The 23,229-nt window shown below is 46.0% G+C and overlaps 1 protein-coding gene across 5 annotated transcripts in view; it reads left to right on the top strand.

Moving 5' to 3' along the window:
- The window catches only part of ADD2 (adducin 2), a 103,012-nt gene extending 96,262 nt beyond the window's left edge, over positions 1 to 6,750 (top strand). For all 5 annotated transcript variants that reach the window (XM_012750133.3, XM_076000865.1, XM_076000866.1 and 2 more), the window contains one exon: positions 5,871 to 6,750. In XM_012750133.3, the coding sequence (XP_012605587.1) occupies positions 5,871 to 6,178 (308 nt within the window). In that variant the 3' untranslated portion in view covers positions 6,179 to 6,750. The remainder of the gene's footprint in view (positions 1 to 5,870) is intronic.
- The last annotated feature ends 16,479 nt before the right edge of the window (positions 6,751 to 23,229 follow it).

The following is a 23,229-nucleotide window of genomic DNA, read 5'->3' as shown; positions in this document are numbered from 1 at the left end:
CCTGGCCCTGCTGACTCCATCTGCCATGGGACCCTCAGAGGAATGGGATACACCTGCAAAGAAATAGCCCTGTGTTTGATATCAGACAGTCTGCTTGGCCACTAACTAATCTAGCCATCTCAGATAAGTTACTTAAAAACACTGCAAAATAGAAGAGTAACACAAATCCTTGCCCTTCTTAACTCACAGCGTTATTGTCAGGATAAAATGAACTACTGAATATAAAAGTAATGTGCTTACATTAATTAGTTCTTATTATGTACCACGTTCTCCAAATTGTAAGAGCTATATATACCACTTGACATTTTAAGCCACTAAGTTTTAGGGTGGTTTGTTATGCAGCAATAGATAATTATTAAATCATGATATATAATAAGAACTTAGTTTTATGGAAATTAGTTCTCCTGTGGATTGACTAGAATTGACTGGGCTTAGCTGGATGGTTCTTCTGCTCTGTGTGATGTCAATGGGGGCTGCAGTCAGCTGGGAGCTTGACTAAGCTGGAACTTCCAAGATAGTGCACTCACATGTCTGGTGCCTTGGCAGGGGCAGCTAGAAGACTGGGGTCAGCTGAGATACTGGGATGGCTGGGTGTCTCTCTCTCTCTCTCTCTCTCAATGTGGTCTCAGGACCCCTCCAGCTATTTCCATCATGGTAGTTGGACTTTATACCTGGTTGTCTAGGGCTCCCAAAACTGTAAAAACAGAAGTTTCTGTGCCTTCTTAAGTCTTTGGCTTGATGCTGGCTCTGTATCACTTCCTTTGCATTCTTTTGGTTATGGCGAGCTATGGGGCCAGCCCAGATTCAGTATGAGTGGAGACTACACAAGCACATGAATGCCTGGGGGCATGGCTCATTGGGGCCATGTTTGCATACTGGCTATACCACGTATGACAAGTATATTTGGGTGCTCAGGGGAACATTTATGTCCCAACCATGGTAAGTGGATGGGAGTTACAGAGTGTCTGCTGCATCTATTTACGAGAAGCTCTACTTTTTTTCCTATCATTGGTGCTATCTCATCCTTGGGGGAGGTAAAGGTGGGCGGAGATATATCATTCTAAACTCGTGTTTCCCAATGTGTGGCCAATGGGCCTTTTGTATCAGAATTACATGGGGATTTGTTAAAAATATATATCTGTTGCCCCACCCTCTATTTCAAAGTCTATTGTGTGGATGTGACTAGGAAGATACATTTTCACAAACTTCCTAGGTGATTTTTTTCAGACACTGATGTTTGAGACTTTACACCCAGAAAGAAACTGTCACAGACCTCTCTGCATGGCCAGCATATGATCAGCCATGAGACCAGCAGTTCTGCCTGCTGGTCTGCTGCTCTGTTCCTGAGCACCCTGTGGACATTTTTGACTGTTGCTACACAAGCACCCAGCCCTTGTATCAGCATAGATCACAGATTCTTTCGAAGTCTTTAATGAATCTTTCTATGGCTTCTCTGTGCAATGGTGTAGAGCTGCCTTTTCAACATGGAAGTGAAAGCAGTACATGGCAGTGACTGGTTCTCCATGCATCTGGTATATAGGTCATGATCAATCTAGTTGACTTTGTGTTCAGAAGTGAGTTGGCAAATCTTGTGTGCGGTTCCCCCATTGGTGTCTCCCTTGCTGCAAAGAAAAGGCCTCTCTAAACTGTGGGGCTGTGGCTAGAGGTCCTGAGTTTGACCCTGAGATGTTAGTGGGTCAGGTTCATCAGGCCAGGGGAGGAAAGGCAGCCTTGCTCCTTCAGTAAGGCAAGGTCCATGTTCCTTCCCCATGTCCTCACCCCACTGCACTGACATAGAAGAGCCCAGCCGCTGAGCTGAAGCAAGGCTTCCTCCATTGAACCTTCATCTGGCCTTAGTTGGCAAAATTCAGCAGAGTAAACATGGCTTGAGCATGTTCTCCTTGAAATGGGTGGTGGTTGTCAGAGAAGTAAAGGGCAGAGTTTCTTTCTGAACAGTCTACTTGGGTGATGAATGGACTCTTAAAAGAAAAAAGATAAATGACACATTGTAAGTATAAAATGAACATATGAGCAGTAGCTTTAGAGGAGGGCAAGGTCATTGTCCAATGTTAGAGGAGGCTGCAAAAATAAAGTGTGGCTCAGACCAGACCCCAGGGAGATACATACTTGGACTGGCAGACAGTAGTGGAATGGGCTGTCCAGGGGTGGTGGTCAGGAAGCTGGGGAAGTAGGTGTTTCTAGAAGGGGTAATTTCTGTGTTAGGATTCTTCCAGAGAACCAAAAGGATATATTGAGAGAGAAGAGATTTATTAGGGGAATTGCCTCGCATGATTATGGAGGCTGAGAAGTTCCATGATATATTGTCTGAAGGCTGGAGAACAGGGACATCAGTGGTATAATTCAGTCCAAGTCTAAGTGCCTCAGAACTAGGAGCTCCAGTATGTGAGAGCAGGAAAAGATGGATATTCCATCTCAAGAAGAGAGAAAAAATTCACCCTTCCTCCACCTTTTTGTTCTATTTGAACAGACCCTCGATGAATTGGATGGCGCCCTACCACTTTGGTGAGGGTGGATCTTCTTTACTCAGTCTACTGATTCACATGCTAATTGCTTCCCAAATCCCTCATGAACACACAGAAATATTTTACCAGCTATCTGGGCATCCATTAACCCAGTCAAGTTGACACATAAAATTAACTATCCACAGGGACATTGGTGGCCAAGAGACAAGCAGTGGTTTGAGGCTGTAGAATAGTGAGAAATCAAGTTGGAGAAGCAGAGTGTCCACACAAGCTCTGCACCTCCCTGGGAAGCTCTGCTTGCTCCTCCTGCCTCTGGAAGCCTTTAAGCTGTTTCCCAACCCACAGGGTTCTAGCTGTGGACCCTCCTCCCTAGTACAGTCCTGCTCCCAATCACCTGCTCTCCAGATGCCTCCTCTCCCTCCCAGCTTACTGATCACCATGCTTGGACAGAGCACCTCATTTTCCAGCCTCTGTCCCACTCAACTCACTGCCACACTATCCCTTATTCCCAGAACACAATGTGCCCTTCTCAGAAGACAAAGCCAATAGTTCCTAGAGGATGCTGGGAGGCAAGCTTCCATCTGCCCCTAGTTCCTGGGGCCCCTCTCAGCCCAACCTCAACCTAACTATTAACAGAGGAGGGGGCTGGGATCCCAGAGCTAGTCCTTGATACTGTTCAGGGCCCCAGTACATGTTCACTTTTGGAGCCTTCCCCATTGCCCATTCTCTTGGCCAGTAGAACCCTCCAGCAGTCTCTGTCCCTGTAGTTGAAGGAGTGGGGACCTCAATTTGGAACCTGGCTCCTCCAAACCCCACTTTCCACTTGTCATGACCCCCTAGACTGTTCATGATGTGGGAGCTCTCTGAGGTCATGGTGGATGCACTGAGTGTGACCCTCATTTTCTACATGGTGAGAACAACTTTGAGTGTCACTCTCCTAAACCAAGACACACACCAGGAGCTGTGGCTATAAATGAGGTTGACAGCAAGGCAGGAGTGGGCAAAGGGACATGGATGAGGGGCATGGGAGAAGGATGCCATTAGATTGAGGATACTCATCACCACCAGGCAGGAAATGTCACCTGGACAGAAGGCGGGAGCCCCTCTTCTCTACAGCTGTGTTTGTGGATCATCTTAGAGGGAGAACATTGAGGGGCAAGCTTGAGTATATGTCATCCCACGGAAGGGCTTGTGGTGAGGTCTGGGTGGAAGTAGCAGGACCCTGGGAGCACAAGAGCCCAGGAAGGTGAGAGAGAGGACCAGGCAACAGGCAGAGGGGACAGAGGCCAGCTCCCTGGGCTGGTGATTGTTTACATGGATGGATCCAGTTCAGCATAGAAGGCTCAGGCTGGGATAGACGAGAAAGAAGATAAGGTGATGGCATTGGCCTGGTTAGAATCAGTCCATTCACGTGTTCATTCATTTGCTCATGCCTTTATGAATTCCATGAACATCTTCTGAGTACTTTCTATGAGCTAGTTATGCAAATAATTAGACACAATCTAATTTATTTCAGTTTAGAGAGGGGAGGGGATAGGCATAAAAAACAAGTGCTAGTTTTGCAGTTGCTGTGTTGGAAGTTTACATAGTGAAGGCAGAAAGAAAGGACTGATAAATACTACCTGGCAGTGGGAATGAGAACCAAGAAAAAACTTTAAGGAAGAGGTAACATTTGAGGAGATTTATTTTGTGGGGTAAAGGTTGGGTACACAGAGAGGAGACAGAAGGGCCTTCCAGACAGAGGGAGACAGGCTGGATGCTGGTGTGTGTGTGTGTATGTGTGTGTGTGCGGGGACTAGAAGGCTCATGGGGCAAATAGCTGGTGGAGTGGGAAGAGGACAGTGGACATAGACGGTTGTGTCCAGCCTGGTTTATAACATTCAAGAGTGCTGCCAGGTGACAGCTCTAGTAGGATGTGGTAGGCAAGGGGACTGGAGTAATGGCTGTAGGAGTCGAAGATGTTGGAAAACTTGGTAGCTGGATAGTGACAGGACAGGGACGGGGCAGTGGCAAGAGTGGGAGCCAGTGGCCAAGGCCTTTGGTCCTCAGGGGGAGCTGGTGCTCAGGGTGGTCAGGGGAGAACTCTGACTTGCTCAGCCAGTGGGGGAAGTTGTAAAGACCTCATTATAGGGAGACCTTGCCCAGATAATTAAGTTTGTCCATTCTAACTGTCCCCAGGTAACTCCCCCTGCAATCCTCTGTGGAACCATAGGTTTCCCTGTACTTTGCCTATGAAGACCCCTAGGTTTTTCCTAAAACTTAGTTCTTCACCCGCTTTTTTTTGAACACTGGTTATGCCTCTCCCATCACCCACATTCCCATATAAGGGAGAGTGCTGGGCTTCCTTCAGGTGATGTGGCAATACACGCACCTGCCACACTCATCTGCACACTGTGCGCACACACACACACGCTCGGTCATGTGTGCCCACTCTCATAGTCCTCACACTCATGTTCACTAGCACCACACATACATACTCGTACGCACTCACACATACACTTGCACACACATGCACACTCACACAGCCCCCTCATTCACACACAAGCCCCCGCACACTCACACTTCTTTCAGTTCGTGTGGTGGAAAGGACACTGGCCTGCGAGTCAGTGCACTGAGGTCTTCCCGTTGAGCTCAGTCTTCCTAGCTGCAAAATGGGAGGAGTGAGCCTGATGATCTTTACGTTGCTTTCTACTTCTAAACGGGTTCCCTCCCTCCCAGCCAGGCATTTCAAAGCTTGTGTGGAAGCAGGGTGTGGGGAGAGCGGAGAGGGAAGAAAGGGTGGCAGGAGGGCTTAGTTTCCGGGGTCCGAGCAGCGCTGGCCTTGAACATGCTGGCAGTCCCAACAGGCTCTCGCAAAGGAACGAAGACTTGGGGGCCCTGGCGGCTGCTAGAATGGGCTGACCAGGGGTCTTCCCCTCTGGGCTGATACTTGTGTCTTGGAAACACAGTCCCTGTTACTCAGGGAATTCCATTTGCCTCTGCCTGCTGGGAAGATAATCTCCAACTTTCCCAAAGCTCCTCACTGGTGTAGAAAATGAAATGGGTATGAAAACATGGAATTTCCGTATTTTTATTGGTGAAGCTGAACCAGTTGCAAGCGACCCTTAGGTGTCTCCACGGAGGCATAGCGACACGCTCCCCCTCCCAACAGCCTCTCTCCTCCCGTGTCTGTTCCCTCCCTCCTGCCTAGCAAAGCTCTGAGCTGTTCAGACATCCATATCTGTTTTAAATTTGTAGACAAGATCCCAGAGACCCCGCCCTGCCCAGGGCATGTTCCCAGGACTGGCCTTGCTTTACAGACTTGCCTAGAAATGGTTCTGTTAGCCTCGGGTGGAAGCGCTCACCTGGATGAAATCTTACTGGTCACGTCTTTTGATCTTTTTCTAGAAGGTGCTAAGAAGACAGAACCGAGCAAAGCCGCCACAGAGCCCGAAACGACCCAGCCGGAGGGGGTGGTGGTCAACGGGAGGGAGGAGGAGCAGACGGCGGAGGAAATCCTCAGCAAAGGCTTGAGCCAGATGACCACCAACGCCGACACCGACGCCGATGCCTCTAAGGACAAAACCGAGTCGGTCACCAGCGGCCCCATGTCCCCAGAGGGCTCACCCTCCAAGTCTCCCTCAAAGAAGAAAAAGAAATTCCGAACCCCCTCCTTCCTGAAAAAGAGCAAAAAGAAGGAAAAAGTGGAGTCCTGATGCGTGACCCCCTTGGGCTCCCTTTTGCCTCCTCTCTCTCCTCCCTGTCCCTTCCTTCTCCCGTCTCTGTCCCTGGAAGCACAGGGCCAAGGAGGGATAGACTAGGACCCTGGATCACTCAGAGGGGGGACTTAAGAGATAGCCCAACCAACCCCTCACTTTACAATTGCCCCAGAGACATCTGGTGACTTGCCCAAGGTCACACGGCTAGTTAGCGGCAGAGCCTGCGCTGGAATTCAGGCCTCCTGACCTCCAGTCCAGTGCTCCCTGCACCACACAACACTGCCTAGTCGTGGGCCGCCTGCTTAGGATGCTGCCCACCTATCTGAGCCCGGGGCGAGAAGGCCAGAAATGGGCTGTGAGCTCTCCCAGGCTCAGGCTGAATCAGACAGGTCGAGGCCTCCCCTGAGTAAGGTCCATTTCTTCCCGGGAATCCAGTCTCCCATGGATGGAGCTATCTCCACATTTAGAAATCTCTTCTCTTTTCCATTTCAGGTCCTTGCCCTGTTGCTCAAAGTAACCAGACAAATTAACCCACCCCCTCCAACAGAAATTAATCTTTGTTCCCAAGGGCTGATGGCTTAGCTTGTACTTCCCCAAACGCTGACCCTGAGCTTTCTTCATGGAACCTCTTGAATGATGGGTGGAGGGGCTGTAAGAGGACATAGAGCAAGCCTAGGAAGCCTGGGGCCCGGATGGTTTAATCAAGATAAGAAGCCAGGAACTTGACGCATTTGAATCGAGCTTCTCAGGCGCTTCAAAACAAAAACCAAATTTAGCAGAGGAAAAAGTTGTCTCACGCTCAGAGCAGAAATTTGGGGAAATTTTAATCCCCTGTTGGCCTTGGGTTGTACAAAGAGGATCAAAACAGCACAGGAAATGCTATGGCTTTCTAGCTTTGCATGACACACGGAGCAATGCGCTGTACCCACCTCAGTCCTGTCCAGCGGTCAGGTGTCCCCTGACCCTTCCTCAAACCCAGAAACACTTGCTCACAGATGGAAACTGGCATCTTACCCTTGGCACCTTGACCTTGGCTGCTTCGGAGTTCCAACTCTGAGTTACTCTGGGTCCAGCAGGGGAGAATCAGACATGAGCCCTTCAGGATTAATCCTCTTGGACCAACTCTCAGAGAAATGCTTGGGAGTCCCCAGCCCTGTCACCATCTGTCCGTCCTGGGGTGTGGTAATTGCCACGGCTATTGTTTTAAATGCCAACACTATCTTTTCATATTCATCCATGGGGCATTGATTAATGAGCATTGCTGGCTCCTAAAAATTAGACAATCCATTCTCTTTAAAGCACAGTGTCTTCAAAGGATATTTTTCCTCTTGTCCTGATTATTGTAAAACTATTTTTGAAAGTCGTAAATCATAATTTTTCATATTTGAGCACTTCCCATCTATAGACACTGTGCAGGCTTCACACACACCATATCCTTTAATCCTCACCATGAACCTGTGAGGTGTGTCAGATCATTCCCATTTTATGGGTGAGGAAACTGAACCCCTAAAAAGACAATTGCCTTGCCTCGTATGATTTGGGTAGAAAGATCTGGAGCCTGGACTTGAACCCAGGTTGGTCTGAGTCCAGAGCCTTTGCTCTTAACAGCTGTGGTGAATGAACAACTTTAATCCTCATCGGTGGTGGTTTTAGTCCAGGGCTCATTCCTATGACTGGTCTCCATTGCACAGTGGACTTGAAATGAAGGTGGGAAGCTGTGTCCACCCTGATCGGTGCATGTGCAGTTCCTGGATAGCACGGCTGTAGCAGTGCTAGTGTGCTTCCTCTGACAAAGGACAGGCAAGAGCTTTCCGGTTGGGGCAGGAAATACCATCCACATTGCTATTTCTTGAGAAGGAGAGAAACTGACACAGGACCAAGGGAAACCCTGGACTGTGTCTCTCCAGTGCAGATTCCCAACTGCTCCCCCAGGCCCTCTCTCTGTTCTGCTTCCTGATTTGGTTAACCCGATGATCGGGGTCACCAATGCCTCAGAAAAATCTGTCATGTGTGAAATGCCTTTAAAAGCCAATCATTTGATGCCTTCTTAAAAAAAAACCAGATTTCACGTTTATTCATCCTTTCACAGTATTTGTTAAGCATCCACTAAGCGTCAGGCATGATGCTGGCATTAAAAGAAAGCAATTGTTGTGACTAGAGTAATAAGTGGCAAACAATGTTGGGAGAAGGGTGGGCGTGACCTCTGGTGCAGACGTTTGTGTGTGAGTGGTTGTAGTTCGGAGATGATGTTGATTGACGCCGGCTTCAACAATGTCTCTTTGTTCCCTTTACAACAGCGAGGCCTCCCTTGGGTGAGCATGCCAGGGTCCTGCTGGAGCGTCCTCCTTGCAGTTTATGCCACAGGTGCACCTCCTGCTTATCAGTGGTTCGTTCCTCATGCATTCAAAAAGCACACTTTGAGCTTGTGTACAGGGTCAGGCACAAGGGTAGGCATAGTTCCTGTTCTCAAGAAGTTCATGAGCACAGGAGGTGTGTAGACAAATTGCAAAACAGGCAAGAGGACCAACATGGCATAAGGAAGCAACAATGGACTATTTTAGGGGCCAGAGGAACCTTCCTGAAAGGAGCAATGGCTGTTAGCTTTTTAAAACAAAGAGGAATGATCCAGGACAACAAAAGGGTTGGCAGGGCATTCCATGATGAGGGAAGAACTTGTGCAAAGGTGTGAAAGCATGACATGCCATGGTGGGCTCCACTGGAAAACATAGCATTGCCAGAGCACAAGGCGTGAGGCAGGGGGAGGCGCAGGTAGAGGGGTTCACTGCACAGGTAGATAGGGCTGGATCCTAAGAAAACCATAGAAGGTGTAGAGGAGCTGGACTTAGCCTGGAAGGGCTTTGGAGCCACTGAGGGCTTTAAATCAGGGTAGTGGCATGATTAGGCTTGCTTTGTAGGAAAATCCCTTTGGTAGCTGAGTGGAGGATGGGCTGGAGGGGCATGGGGTGGTGGCGTGGGAGCTATGAGGAGGCCTTTCTGAAATGTCAGTACTGCACATGTTGGATGGCCTGCCTCACTCTACGTTTTCCTCTATAGCAAATAGTGAGTTTCCAGCACAAAATTCATTTCCATGAAATTCTTTAGACAAAGCATCCTAAGAAGGATTTTTGACAAGGAGAAGGAAATATTCAAAGAGCTAATGTTTCTGATTCTATTTTGTCTTGGGTTAGAATTGCTGGGAGAGCCGTTGAGTCATTCTGCCAGTGTCTTCTTCCCCTGTACAGGTAGAGAGTGGCACATGTAGCTCCAGGCTTGAGGATGTGCACTGAACGCTGGGGAAACAGACATGTGGTCCAAACAAAACCGCAGGTTTTTAGGATGACAGGAAAGGGCATTTTCTTTGGCTCTGGATAAAAGTTGGCTGAAAGTGTAGACCCATATCTGACTGCAGTAAATATATATTCGAGAGCTCAGAATTGGTAGGCAAGAGGTTCATTTCCAGTTGAGCCACTGTGCTCAGATATGCCCCAGAAAACAGATAAAATTTGAGCAAATCTGCTGCGCTGTGGCTAGCTGAGCTGGGTGTGGAGAGTTTTCTGAGCTTATTTCCATCAGAAGACAGGAAGAGGGGAGGAAGAGGACTAGATGGTTACAGAGAGACAGGCTTGGCTTCAGCGACTCTGCCCTGGTGGCCGCACCCAGTCATGGTGTGGAGAATAATCCATTCCACGTGACCTTTCCCCAAACTGCACAAAGTGCTGCCAAGAGACATGCCCCTGCCCAGGTCTGGGTTTCATAAAAGCCTCCTGGCCTATAGGTGACCCCAGTAACTGTCCTGCTTCAGCCACTCAACCTCTCTTATAACTAAAGTGAGGTTCTTCCTCTGTGAACAGATAGATTCTTCTTAAAGGACCTGGGGGGCTTTGGGTAATGAGGAGCAGGAAGTTCTTACAGTGAGAGCCCCACCATGAAGCACTGCTCCATGCCACTGATTCACGTGGACCGAGCCTTGAACCCCGTCACCTGTGGATAGCACTGCCGCTCACTCCTGGTGACCTGGCAAGACCGTCATTCAGATGTTGCTTGGCACTGCTATAACAGAGTGCTACCACTCTTGTCCACGTGGGAGGAAATGCTATTATTCCACTTCTTCGGTTGCTGTGGATTTGAAAGAACTATTCATGCAACAGCATGATTCACTTCTGAGAGTCTAAGAATAAATTTGGATTTTTCAATAGTGGCATGTGTAAGAATACACAGACACACAGCCTACCGTAGGCATGGAGGCCATGTTTTTTCCTGAGTGTGAATTTCATGTTCTAGCTCCAGGCCAAGAGTAATCAGTTCTTGACTATTGAACAAATGAGGGAACTTTAGCCCCTTACTCATTTGACACATCTTGAGCTGGTCGGCACAGTTGCAGTGGAGTCTGAGGGTAGAGGACACGGGTCTTCTTGCATCCTCTCATAACTTGCGCCAACCGAACCTTCTAGGACCGTGACAATGTTCAGATAGTCTGAGAAGAAACGAGGGAGCGGATAGAATATATGTTTTCCACTCCCACAGAAAGGACCAGGTACCCACAATTCAAAACCCAAGGGAGTGTTGTATCGTTTGTTCCACGTCTGCTCTGAAAGGGATAATTTAATGCAAGAAGTTAGAGGCCTGAAGCGACTTTAGGCTCATGAAATATCTTCATTGGTTATCACCCACACACATGTCCACTTGCACTGCCGTATGAAAAACCATACGTGGTGGGGCAGTGATTTCCCAAAGCCGGATGTGGAGCACGTTTTGTCAGAAATGAGAGGCCACACATAGAGCTCGGTCACCAAGGCAGGGCCAACACTTTTGCCTCTCGCAGTGAGAAGCCACTGTCAGCAGGAAGCAGTGTGGGGATTTCAGGTGGGGTGTCCTTTAGCGGAGACATTTTTCATAATTTTTATAGGGACAGGTCCCTTGAGAATATAGGAGCAGTTCTTCTAAGGAATAGTTAGGAAGACTCTCCAGTTGGGAGTGTTCTTCCTTAAAAATACAGAAATAATAGTTTGCATGGGTTCACAATTAGGTGGATTAGGTTTGGCCAGATTGATGTTTGGTGCCACTTGCCTTCAAGATTTTTCCCAAAGCTGGGTCATCGCTATGAGAAATTGGGGCCTGCAGATGGAGGAGAAATGATCACTGCTGATGCATCTCAGGAACGGCTGGAGTCCGAGCACCAGTGTGAGAAAGTAGAGAAAGTACTGGTAGCTTCCCTAGCAGTCGGACCCAGCCTCTTCCCTCACTCTCGGTTTCCTAAGCGGCAGGATGAGGCCAGGTGCGATGTGGCAAATCCCTTATCCCTGGGGAGCATAAAGAGTTTACTTGCAAGAATTTGGGGGTGGAGTGGGAGAGTAACTGTACAAAGACCCTAAACTCCTCCCCCAGCAAATCATCTTGTATAACATCTAAAAGCCTGAAGTCCAGATCTTGTCATTTAAAATGAATCAGAAGGAGAATCATAGTTGGACCTGGGACAGAGGAGCCACACTGGAAAAACATAAAAGCCCCTTACAAAATGGGAATATATTTCAGGGAACCCCAGCCCCACATTTCAACTCTACTTTATGCCTGTTGGTCCTGTTTTGGGGGAGAGGACGCCCCACCTTTAAATTCCTGCAATCTGTGTTCCAAGCGCCCTGTCCTGGGAAGGGCTGGATGGGGGAGAACGTGGGGTCCAGAGCCGAGCTCGCCTGGCCGGGGTGCGGGGTAGCGGGAACCCAGTCTAGATAGAGTGTGGTGTTCGCTAGAGCTACGGATGGTTTCAGCGAAGTGTCTGTGTGTGGCGATCGTCCTGCGAGAGTACTACTTACTGTCTTCCCTTGTACATACATTGTCCGTGTTTGGCTTTTCCTAGTATTGCGAGGTTTCAAATAGGGGTTCCATGTAAATACTCTTTCTGCTACTGAAATGCCGCCCCCTGGATCACGCATCGCCCCACAAATGGTTTTGCCTTTCTCTACGCTAACACTTTTTGAGCCACTGACGTGTAGATTGATGGTTAGTTCCTTGGGCTTTTATTTTGCAATTTTATATATATACACATATATGATATATATTTATGGGTTGGTTTTGTATAGTTTTCTGTTTGAATCTCTGAGCACCAAAGCTGCCCTTTGATTTTCACGAGAACTTTCCAAAGCCACTTCCTGAGCCCTTGTGCTGCTTTGGTGTCTGACTGTGTTGCCGGGGTGGTAGCTCTGCCTGTGGGTTTCTGTATGTGCGTGCTGTTATCTCACCTGCAGATATTGCCCTAGTAAATCTAATGTGCTTGGCTTCCCGCTGTGTGTGACCCGTCTCTGTCGGTTCCTCAGATCTCCTGGCTCCCAGGGGAGCAGAAGTCAGAACGAGGGGGCCCATTTATGGAAACATTGACCACAATTGACCATACTCTTGAGACCATATCACCCACATAGAAAGCTGAGTGTGTGTATAACTGAGTTCTGACTTGGGAAGGGAGAAATAAAATACCATAACCCCCTGAGAAGGAAAAGGCCATGTGGATTTGAAAACAGTTCTGTGGAGGAAGATGGATTTGTAGGGGTTGGGACTGGGGAGGAGGGTTGTGACACCAAACAGGAGAACACAGCCCTGCAGGGAAGCAGCAGCGGCAGATGTGTGGCTGGAATGGAAAGGGGTGTCAGGCCAGAACCAGAGGGCTACAGAGATCGAAGACGTCACCCCAAAAGGTGAAAGAGGGATGGAAAAACTAGGTGAGGAGGAGGAAGAGAGATGAAGGAAGAACCCACGTGGCCCTCCCAGTCTTGTTTACTTAAACACCACCGTGCATGCTCAGTACTGGCTGAGCGTCCACACACATGTGCTAGGTGCTAAGTGTCTCATGCACCTTTTCATTGAATCCCCATAAATCTCAGAGGCCAGTTCCATTTTTACTGTCCACTTTACAGATGAGGAAGCAGGCTCTGAAATAAGGAGACTGCTCACTGCCGAGGGCCCTGAGCACAAAAGCAGTCCTGGCCACCGCTCCCAGGTACAGCTGCTTTGGGCAGATCTATTTCCCACATACTGCCTACGTCCAAGAGCAGAGCCCACCTTCCTCCTCTCGCACCCAGGCATCCCGAAGCTCCCGCAGGCTAGTGCCAGCCTAGCAACAAAGAACTCAGGCCGTCACCTGCCCCAAAGCCACCAGTTTCTCCTCTACTGACGTCACCAAGGAAACCAGCTGTGAGGAACACGACTTCTCTGTACCCTCACAGCCATGTGCATGGATCAGGTCAAGGACAATAGTCACTGTGCTGACGCCACTGTATAATAAAGCTTGCTGCAGTTTAAGGTGGTGATGCTAACCCGCAAGTTGAATTCTTTCTCCTGCTAAATTCCCACTGTGGTGACTAAAGGGATGCAAACATGGAAGCGGAGTGCCCTCTGTCTGCCAGAAACGTTAGGAAATTTCTGTGCCCTAGTCCCCCTTTATCCGCTGGAGATAAGTTCCAAGACTCCAGTGAATGCCTGAAGCCATGGAAAGTACTGAACCCTATATATACATACCTATGATGAAATTTAATTTATAAATTAAGAACAGTAAGAGATTAACAATAATTAATAATAAAACAGAACAATTATAACAATATACTGTAATAAAAGCACAATAAGGGTTACTTGAACACAAGCACAGTGATACTGTGACAGTGGATCTGATAACTGAGATGGCCACAAAGTGACTAAAGGGCTGGGGCGATGACGTATGTAGGGACAAAGGTGTGATTCACGTCCCAGGCAGGCTGGAGGTGCATGAAGTGGAATGGCGAGAGATTTCATCATGCTACGCAGAACAACACACAATTTAAGACTGAATTATATCCAGAATTTTCCACTTAATGTTTTTGGACCCTGGTTGGCCACAGCTTACTTAAACTGCAGGAAGTGAGACCGTGGCTGAAGGAGGTTGACTGTAGTGCAGGAGAGAAGAGACTGACGCTAGGGCCAACCAGCCCACAAGTCACTGCACGGGAAAGGGGGGTCTGGCTGGGAAGGACTCCTAGTGGAGACAGCTGCCACTTGGAGACAGCCATAGGGTGGCAGAGACAGGGTCGAGGGACCCTGGGAAAATGGGGGGGGGCATACTGGGTCTCAAGAACAGTAAGCAAAGTGTTGGGGTTCACATTCCCAGGACCCTGTTCGCAAGATCTCAGTAATGAGGAATGGGGGGAGGGGAGGGGATGCTTCCGCATCGGAATCCCGACAGGGGCAGAGCAGGGCGCCATGGCCCCTGCTACTCCTGGCTACCTGAACAAACATGAAAAAGGAAACTTTTTCCAAGTTATTGAGGATTTGGTAATTTAAAAGAAGACCAATCTGAGAAACTAGAACACATTGTTCTCAATGACACTGAATTATTGCAAGAAGCAGGAGAAAGGTTAAGAAAATCTCTATTAATATTTCATTTATCAGAAAAAAAATCAGCCAGTCATAAAAAGGGAGGAATTTAAGTCAGGAAAGCATTTCTTAACAATGAAAACACTGTAATATGTAGAAATGAGACATTGGCCGCCAACAGCAAGTTGAATATTGCTGCTCATGAATGAGAACATAAACATATGCTTAGACATGTAAGGATCCCAAGTCCACCACTTGAAAAAAATTAGCTGGTCATATATTCGGTTGGTCGGAAAATTAATATAAGTAAATACTCAAGAATGAAAAGGATGTGAGACTAAAGGTAGTGAACAATGAAGCCAAATTTATAGCTAAGTCTAATTTTTCATTGTTAATTTAACAAACAATGCAAATGTTGAAATTGTAGTTATTGGAATATATTATAAATAATGATTGGGAGCAGCAGGGAGGTAAAACATGCTAAAATTCTCATTATTGGCAAAAGGGACTTAGTAGATTTTTTCATTTTTAAGTTGTCAGATTACTAGTTCAATTACATATAAAATTGTTATATTGGTCAATTCAGGTTGCTATAACAAATTGCCATAGACCAGGTGGCTTAAACAACAAACATTTGTTTCTCACAGTTCTGCAGACTAGAAGTCCAGGGTCAGGATGCCAGCATGGTCAGATTCTGCAGTGGGCCCCCTTCCAGGTCGCAGACTGCCAACTTCTTGTATCCCCACATAGTAGAAAGATGGCAAGAGTGTTCTTGCTATCTTTTTATAAGGGCAGGAATCCCATTCATGAGGGCTCCACCCTCATGATCTAATCCTCCCAAAGGTCCCACCTCCTTATACCATCACATTGGAGGTTAGGGTTTCAACATATGAATTTGGTGGGGGGGACAGAAACATTGGGTCCATAACAGTTGTGAACTTAGAGATAATCTATAAAAATGTAAAGATAATCTTCATTAAAAGGCTGTGTAGCTTCCAAATCATTAAAGAGAAAAATAACAATAGGAATCCCACTAAGATCGAGTAACAGAGACCAAATTTACCATCCTGCCCCAAATAACCAAAAAGTGGATAAAATATATGAAACAATGATCTTTAAGACGCACCCAGCAATGAAAGACAGTGACCCAGAGAGATAGAAATACATGAAGTAAACTATATGACTGTCCCCATTTTTTGCCTAAAGAGAATTTCTAGGCCATGGTGCAGGAGGGTGAACCTAGGCAGAGCCTGGGAAACTCTCTTAGTTAAGGACATGGAGCTGAGAGTTCTGAGAGACCAAGGTGGCCTGAGTTTTCAGGATAGAGTACTGGGGAGACTACACGTAGATACAGTTCTGGAGATATGCAGATGGTTGCTCTTGAGTATTCAACTGACTACCAATCAGCATATATACATGAGAAAACTACCCAAGACCAAGAAAAAACTACCCAAAAGAATTAGAAGTGACAGTGCTCAGTACCAACACAGGGTCAGGAATAGTGTCTGTTTATCCCAGGCAGACTGAAAAACTTCATGATTCATGGGGCGTTAGATGGAGTATACAGAAGAGTATTCTATCTTGCTTCAATAGTGGGGAATAATTAGTCCTAGAATTAAGGCTGCTCTGATCCAGTCTAGCAAATCTTAAACACAAGACCTGAAAGGATGAAACTGTTATTAAATTAACTGCACGACAGAAGTAAGGTCCAAGTTATTTTTAAGAATATAGAAAAATATCTAGCACTCAACAAGGAAAATTGACAATGTCTAGCTAGCATCTAATAAAGGATTACCAGACATGCAAAGAGGCAGGAAAATATGACTAATAATGAAGACAGACAAATATGAATCAATCAAAACTGACCTAGAACTCATTTAGATGTTAGATTCAGCAGACATATTATTATAGCTACATTCCATATGTTCAAAAAGTTAAACAGAGAGATGGAAGATATGAAAAAGACACAAATCAAACTTCTGAAGATGAAAACTTAATATGTGAGATAAAAATTTACTGAATAGGATTAACAGCGTATTAGACATTGAAGAAGAAAAGATTAATGAACTTGAAGACATAGCAATAAAAGCTATCTAAAATTAAACAAAGAGAAGAATTTTAAAAGATGAATAGAGTGTCAGTGAGCTCTTGGACAACTTAAATCAACATAACACATATGTGCTCTGAGTTCCCCGAGAAGAAGAGGTGAAGGCAGAAAAAGTGTTTGAAGAAATAATGGCCAATATTTCCCCAAATTTGATGAAAAATATAAGTCCAGGAAGCTCAATGAACCCCAAGCACAAGAAACATGAAGACAACTGCACCAAGATATTTCATTAAGAAATTGCTCAAAACCAGTGTTACTGAGAAAATGCTAAAAGCAGCCAGAAAAACAACAGTGGTATGAACAGAGGAACAAAGATGAAGATACAAGCAGAAGATAATAGTCAGAAACAATGCAAATGAGGAGACAGTGGAATGACATCTTTAAAGTACTGAGGAATAAGACTGTCAACTTAGAATTCTATATTCAGTGAAAATCACTTGCAAAAACGAAGATGAAATAAATACTTTTTCAGATTTATAAAAGCTGAAAGAATCCATCACCAGTAGAAGAACACTTAAAGAAATGTTAAAATTCTTCATGTAAAAGGAAAATATTCAATGGAAATATGAATCTACACAAAGGAGGAAGAACACCAGAAATGGTAACCACAGAGGTAAAGACATGAGATTCTTTTGGTTATTATTTAATTTTAAAAGATAGTTATCTTCTATATAAACAAAAGCAACATGTGGTATGAGGTTTATAACACGTAAGAACAAAATGTTTGATAACATAGCACAAAGATTGATAGAGAAGAAATGGAAATATACTTCTTAAGGTTCTTCTGCTATACACGAAGTGGTATAATATCACTTGCAGGTGAAGGTGGGTTGTGGTAAGTTAAAAATATAAATCCTACAAATCCTAAAATGACCAGTAAAATTATAAAACAAAAAGTTATAGCAAAGCTTCTTACCTTTAGCACTATTAATATTTTTTTTATTTCGGCATATTATGGGGGTACAGATTTTAAGGTTTCAATAAATGCCCATTTCCCCCCTCCCCCCAAAAGTCTGAGTCTCCATCATGACCATTCCCCAAATGGTGCACATCTCACTCATTATGTATGTATATACCCGCCCCCCTCCCCCCTCCCACCTGCCCAATACCCTATTACTGTAGTACCTATGTGTCCACTTAGGTGCTACTCAGTTAATACCAGTTTGCTGGAGAATATATCTGGTGCTTGTTTTTCCATTCTTGGGATACTTCACTTAGTAGTATGGGTTCCAGCTCTAACCAGGAAAATATAAGATGTGCTATATCACCATTGTTTCTTAGAGCTGAATAGTACTCCATGGTATACATATACCACATTTTATTAATCCATTCTTGGATTGATGGGCACTTGGGCTGTTTCCACAGCCTTGCAATTATGAATTGTGCTGCTATAAACACACTATTAATATTTTGGACTGAATATTCAACCTATGACAAAATATCTACAAAGCATATATCTGATCAAGGACTTATATCTAGAATGTATAATGAACTCTGGACACTTGATAATATAACAATAAAAATCCAATTAAAATGGCAAAAGATTTTAACAGACGCATCACCAAAGAAGATATATAAATAGCAAATAAGCACATGAAAAGATTATCAAATGCAAATGAAAGCCACATGAGACACCACTACATACCTATTAGAATAGCTGAGAGATGTTAACATGCCTCTCTGCCCCCCACAATCTAAGCTATTACAATTTTTACGGGGGGTTCAGATTGCATCAAAAAACAAAACCTATGGTCTATTGTTCAAAAGACACACACATATCAAATATCAGAAATGTTAAAGATAAAGGAATGTGCAAAGAAATAATTAAGCAAATGTAAAGGAAGGAAGAGCAGGAGAGGTAATACAAATATATCCAATAGCAGGAGTCACAGGCTTGGTATAAATGGGACTGCCTGGTTTCCATAAAAAGCCCAGTCCACAATGAAGTGATCACAGTAAAAAACTTTTTTTGTGTGGAGTAACATAGTATGCATTGTAACATAGTCATATTAGGTTGAAATATGTAAAGCAAAAACTGATAGGAGTATGTCTTCCTCTGATTTTGCTGCTATAACGGAATACCTGGGACTGGATAATTTATAATGAACAGACATTCGTTTCTCATGTGTCTGGAAGCTGAGAAGTCCAGCTGGGATCAAGGCACCAGAATCTGGTGAGGGCCTCCTTGCTGTCATCCCATGGAGAAAAGTGGAAGGGCAAAAGAGGGTGAGAGAGAGAGAGAGTGAGAGAAAAGGGGACTGCACTCACCTTTTTACGGTGAAACTTCTCTGTGAAAACAACATTAATTCATCCACGAGAGAGGAGGCCTCATGGCCTAATTACTTCTTAAAGGTCCCACCTCTTAATACTGTTACAATGGCAATTAAATTGCAACGTGAGTTTTGAAGGGGACATTCAAACCATAGCAGGGCATGAAGAAAAACAGACAAACTACAGTTAGAGATAAGAGATTTTAACTTGCCTCTTTGGCCCTCACAATGAAGTGGACAAGAAATATCTGTATCTATACCTATATCTACATATAAATATGAATACAGAGGATTTGAAGAATGTAACAAATAATCTTGATTCAATAGACACACATATAGCCTTTATAAGCAGAATGCACATTCCTTTTTCTTTTTTTCTGAGACAGGGTTTTACGTTTCACTCTGTCACCCAGGCTGGAGTGAGTGGCACTGTCATATCTCACTGCAGCCTTGAACGCCTGGGCTCAAGCAGTCCTCCTGCCTCAGCTTCCCTAGTAGGTGGGACTACAGGTACACACCACCATGCCCAGCTGATTTTTTTTAAAAAAAATTTGTAGACACAGGGTCTCACAATGTTGCCCAGGCTGGTCTCAAACTCCTGGCCTCAAGCAATCCCCCTGCCTTCCTGCCTTGGCCTCCCAAAGTGCTGGGATTATAGGTGTGAGTCACTGTGCCTGGCCACATTCCTTTCAAATGGCCATGGGATAGAAAACAGGCGTGATCTAAGAAACTTCCTTGCCTTGCTAACCCCCCACCTCCCCGTCCCGCGCCATACCTGTGCCTGGTCAACCTCCTACTGCCACTACCAATGATGCCCACCAGGGGGAGACATTTCCCTTCTCTGCTTCCACTTTGCTGAAACAGGATTCCTTCCGTTTGGGGGACAGGCAGCCCTCAGCAGCGCTGTCATCAACTTTGGTCTCTTTTCATCACCGGCAAAGGGATTAGGATGAGTAGAAAGCCTCCTCACTCTTCCAAAAACTTTAAACATATTTGGTTACCATGTCTGAGGGGCTCTTAACGCTTATCTAACGTGTAGTCCCCTCAGCCCAGCCCCCTGAGCCCCATCTCTCAGGCGGCCGACGCGACGGCCCCAGCTCACGGGGTCTGTTCTCCAGGCGGAGAGATCGGGCGCGATCGCGACCGTGAACAGGCCCGGGGCTCCCGAGCCACACAGTTTGGAGCGAACCCTGGCTCTGGGGTCCTGAGCGTTGTGCCCTCGGGTAAGTCACTTAACATCTCCAAGCTACAGTTTCCTCATCTGTAAACTGGAAAAATAATCGATATGAAAAAAAATCAGAATTTGGAGAAATAAAGTTTGATGATTTAGTATTATTTTAATTTTGAATTATTCAGTGCAGACCTCTAAAGGTTGGCTCCTGCTATCCTTAAAATCAGTGTATGAACATACACACACACATACGGACACACACACAGAGAGACACACACACCACAGTCACACAACATTGGCATCATTTCAAAATAAACTTAAAATTGACGACCTCAGTTTCTATCTGTTCAAAATATCCTGACTTCAGAGTGAGCGACAGGAGTCCTCCTCTCTCAAGGTGGGTCTTTGCCTGGTGCAATCTCAGCACAGAACAAAGGTCGTTTCTGACCAACATAACTGTCTGAGCATTTGGGGGTGCAGAGTTAGAGCACAATTGGAGGCTCACATACTGTATATCAAACATCGAAAAGTTTTAAATTAAGCTAAACATTTTAAGTATGCTCTATCCTCCCAACTTTACAAATACACATTCATAACGAGCTGGAAGGCCAGGTTCAAATTTAGAAGTGTGGGAAGAGCTGATCCTCACTCACTGCAGCCTTGAACTCCTGGGCTCAAGCAGTTCTTCTCAGGCTAACTCCCAGCCTGAAGTCCATTACCTTTCTCTTCCCAAAGCTGGGTCCATCCCATGCTTCAAGTGGCCTTGTGTGCACACAGGTGGACACCCAGACCACATGTCCAGGTTTTGCCCATTCTCCCAGGCAAACAGCTGTCCTCTGGCCCCCTGTGAGTCCTTGGGAAAATAAATTCTGGAAAGAACCTGTGCAGATACTAGCAGTGGGCTAGGCGCTGTGTGGGCAGGGAATTTGGGGTCCTGGGTAGTCAAAGCATGGGGTAGCACCAGGCGGGCATGTCCCTTTGGCCCTGCTGACTCCACCCTCATGGAAGGTGTGGCTAAAGAATGGGTCAGACAGGGCCCTCTGAAGCACAGAGCCTAGAGCCCCTCTTGTTGGGGTCTAAGGTCAGTATTGCCGCCTGAAGTCCCAAGGAGAGGCCAGGAAGCAGTGATCACCCTCTGTGAAGTTCCTGAGAAAGCACTGCAATATCCTCATTCCCATTCATTAAAAAACAAAACCTAATCATAGGCTTGGGTGGGAGATGTTTTGTTATAACACGGGAAGACAAACACTCAACAGGATCTGGTGTGAAGTGGTGGTTGATTTGCCAGGTTAATGAGGGCTAAAAAAAACAAAGCCTCCTTTTGTCTTCACTGGGGTCTAAACACTGTAGGAGTTTCCTTACAGTGATGCTAAAATGCAGTGACACCTGGAACCCCCTCACGGTGTTGACATCTTAATGACGAGCCATGTCCGTGCTCTCCCTCCCATTCTTGGCTCCTGACATATGATAAATACAGGCAGGAAACAGTCCTGGCCAGTCGGTTAGGTCACTTCCATTCAGGCTCCCTGAAAACTGACTTTATCAGATCACCCAGCAGAGACAGGCTCAAGATTAAGCCTTATTTTCCACAGGTTGCATTTTTGAGTGGTACTTCCTGATGCCATGCAGGGTGGCACCTTCATCTTAACCGGTAGCCATCTCTCAAACACTGCGGCTCCTGCCCCAGCCTCTGGGTGACAATCCTCTTCACTGCCACTATAGGCAGTAGCACTTGCTGACCTGGCCTCTGGCTCTGGGCCTTTAGCCTTGCTGTATTGTCTATAAATTTCACCCATAACACACAGATGAGGTGTGATCTCATCTGGGGTACAGATGAGATCATGTCTCTTATTTTCTTCCCACTGACTGTTCGGGCTCCACATGGCTGCATGGGCAGAATGGCCAGCATTTCCCTCTTGAGGCCTCCCCTAGGCACACCTAGAATTGTCCTGATGTCTAGGGTGTGATTGGGTCCAAAGCCCAACTCACAGCAGCCTGGGGCAGAGGTCTGTACCACCTGCAGGCTTTGTGACCACCATTACCCTAAGAGGGGCTCTGCCTCCATCATCACCCCAGGGTGCTGTCCCAACATCACAGTGTTGTTTCTTCTCCCAGCCCCTAACTGTCCTCGAGGGAGACTGGACCTAGTGGCCACTTTCCTGTAGGGGAAAGCAAGCTCCTTGGAGGTGCAGGCTGGTCTTACTCCTCCTTGCAGCCCCAGGGCCTAGCAAGGCATCATGGCTCCTGCAGGATTATGGGCTTGGACATTTATCAAACTAACTCAGAGCTATAGAATATTAGATCTGGAGGAAGTCATTGAGATCACATAGTTTACTGCCCTTCCTCCTCATCTAAAGATGAGGAAACTGAGGCACAGAAATGAAGCAGCTTCTCCAAGGTCACAAATGCTACTTAGTGATAGAGCCTGGGCTAGATCCCTCAGCTCTGACTGCTGTAGGTTCTTAACCTGTTGGGATCAAGAAGGTGCCAAGAGCTAGACTCTCTCTCCAGAAATATGCACATATGCACAAAACCTTGCATATATGCTCCTGGGTAAAGAACCTGCCTGCATTTTGGTGTGCAGTGTTGCTAGATGCTAGGCTGTTCTGGGCATGTTAAATGGTGTGAGGGCAGGTCAGTGGCTGACAGGGGGCTCTGGAGCCAGGCTGCTTGGGTTCAAGTCCCTGCTCTGCCATTACTTGCTGTGTGGTTATTTAATGTCCTCACCTGCAAAACAGAGATAATAATTGTGCCCATCTCATTGGGTTTTGTCATCATTAAACAAATTGATCTGTTTAAAGCTCCTAGAACAGAGCAGAACAAGGAACAAGTGCTCTGTGAGTGTTAGCTATTGTTATTATTATCACCAAGGGAATCCCTAAAGGAAGAAACAACAGCAGCAGCAACAATATAAAAAGAAAAGGATTTTAAAATCTCGCGATCCATGTTTGATCTCATCTATTCAAGTTTATGCTGTACAACAATCACAAAATAATGACTTACTTTTGAGTAAATCTTGCTTTACGTCTTAAATTCCCACTAGATACATGGAATATTCAATAGACAGTGTCTGCTTTTGCAGACAGTTGAAGAAAAGGGGTCAAAATAACACATGCGTCTCGGTCCCAGGAGAACTGGGTCAGGTTCAGCCACCCAGGTGTAGGAG

Source organism: Microcebus murinus, chromosome 3, assembly GCF_040939455.1.
Source record: "Microcebus murinus isolate Inina chromosome 3, M.murinus_Inina_mat1.0, whole genome shotgun sequence".
NCBI lineage: Eukaryota > Metazoa > Chordata > Mammalia > Primates > Cheirogaleidae > Microcebus > Microcebus murinus.
The sequence above is the reverse complement of the archived record's forward strand: the minus strand, read 5'-3'. Positions and strand labels throughout refer to the sequence as shown.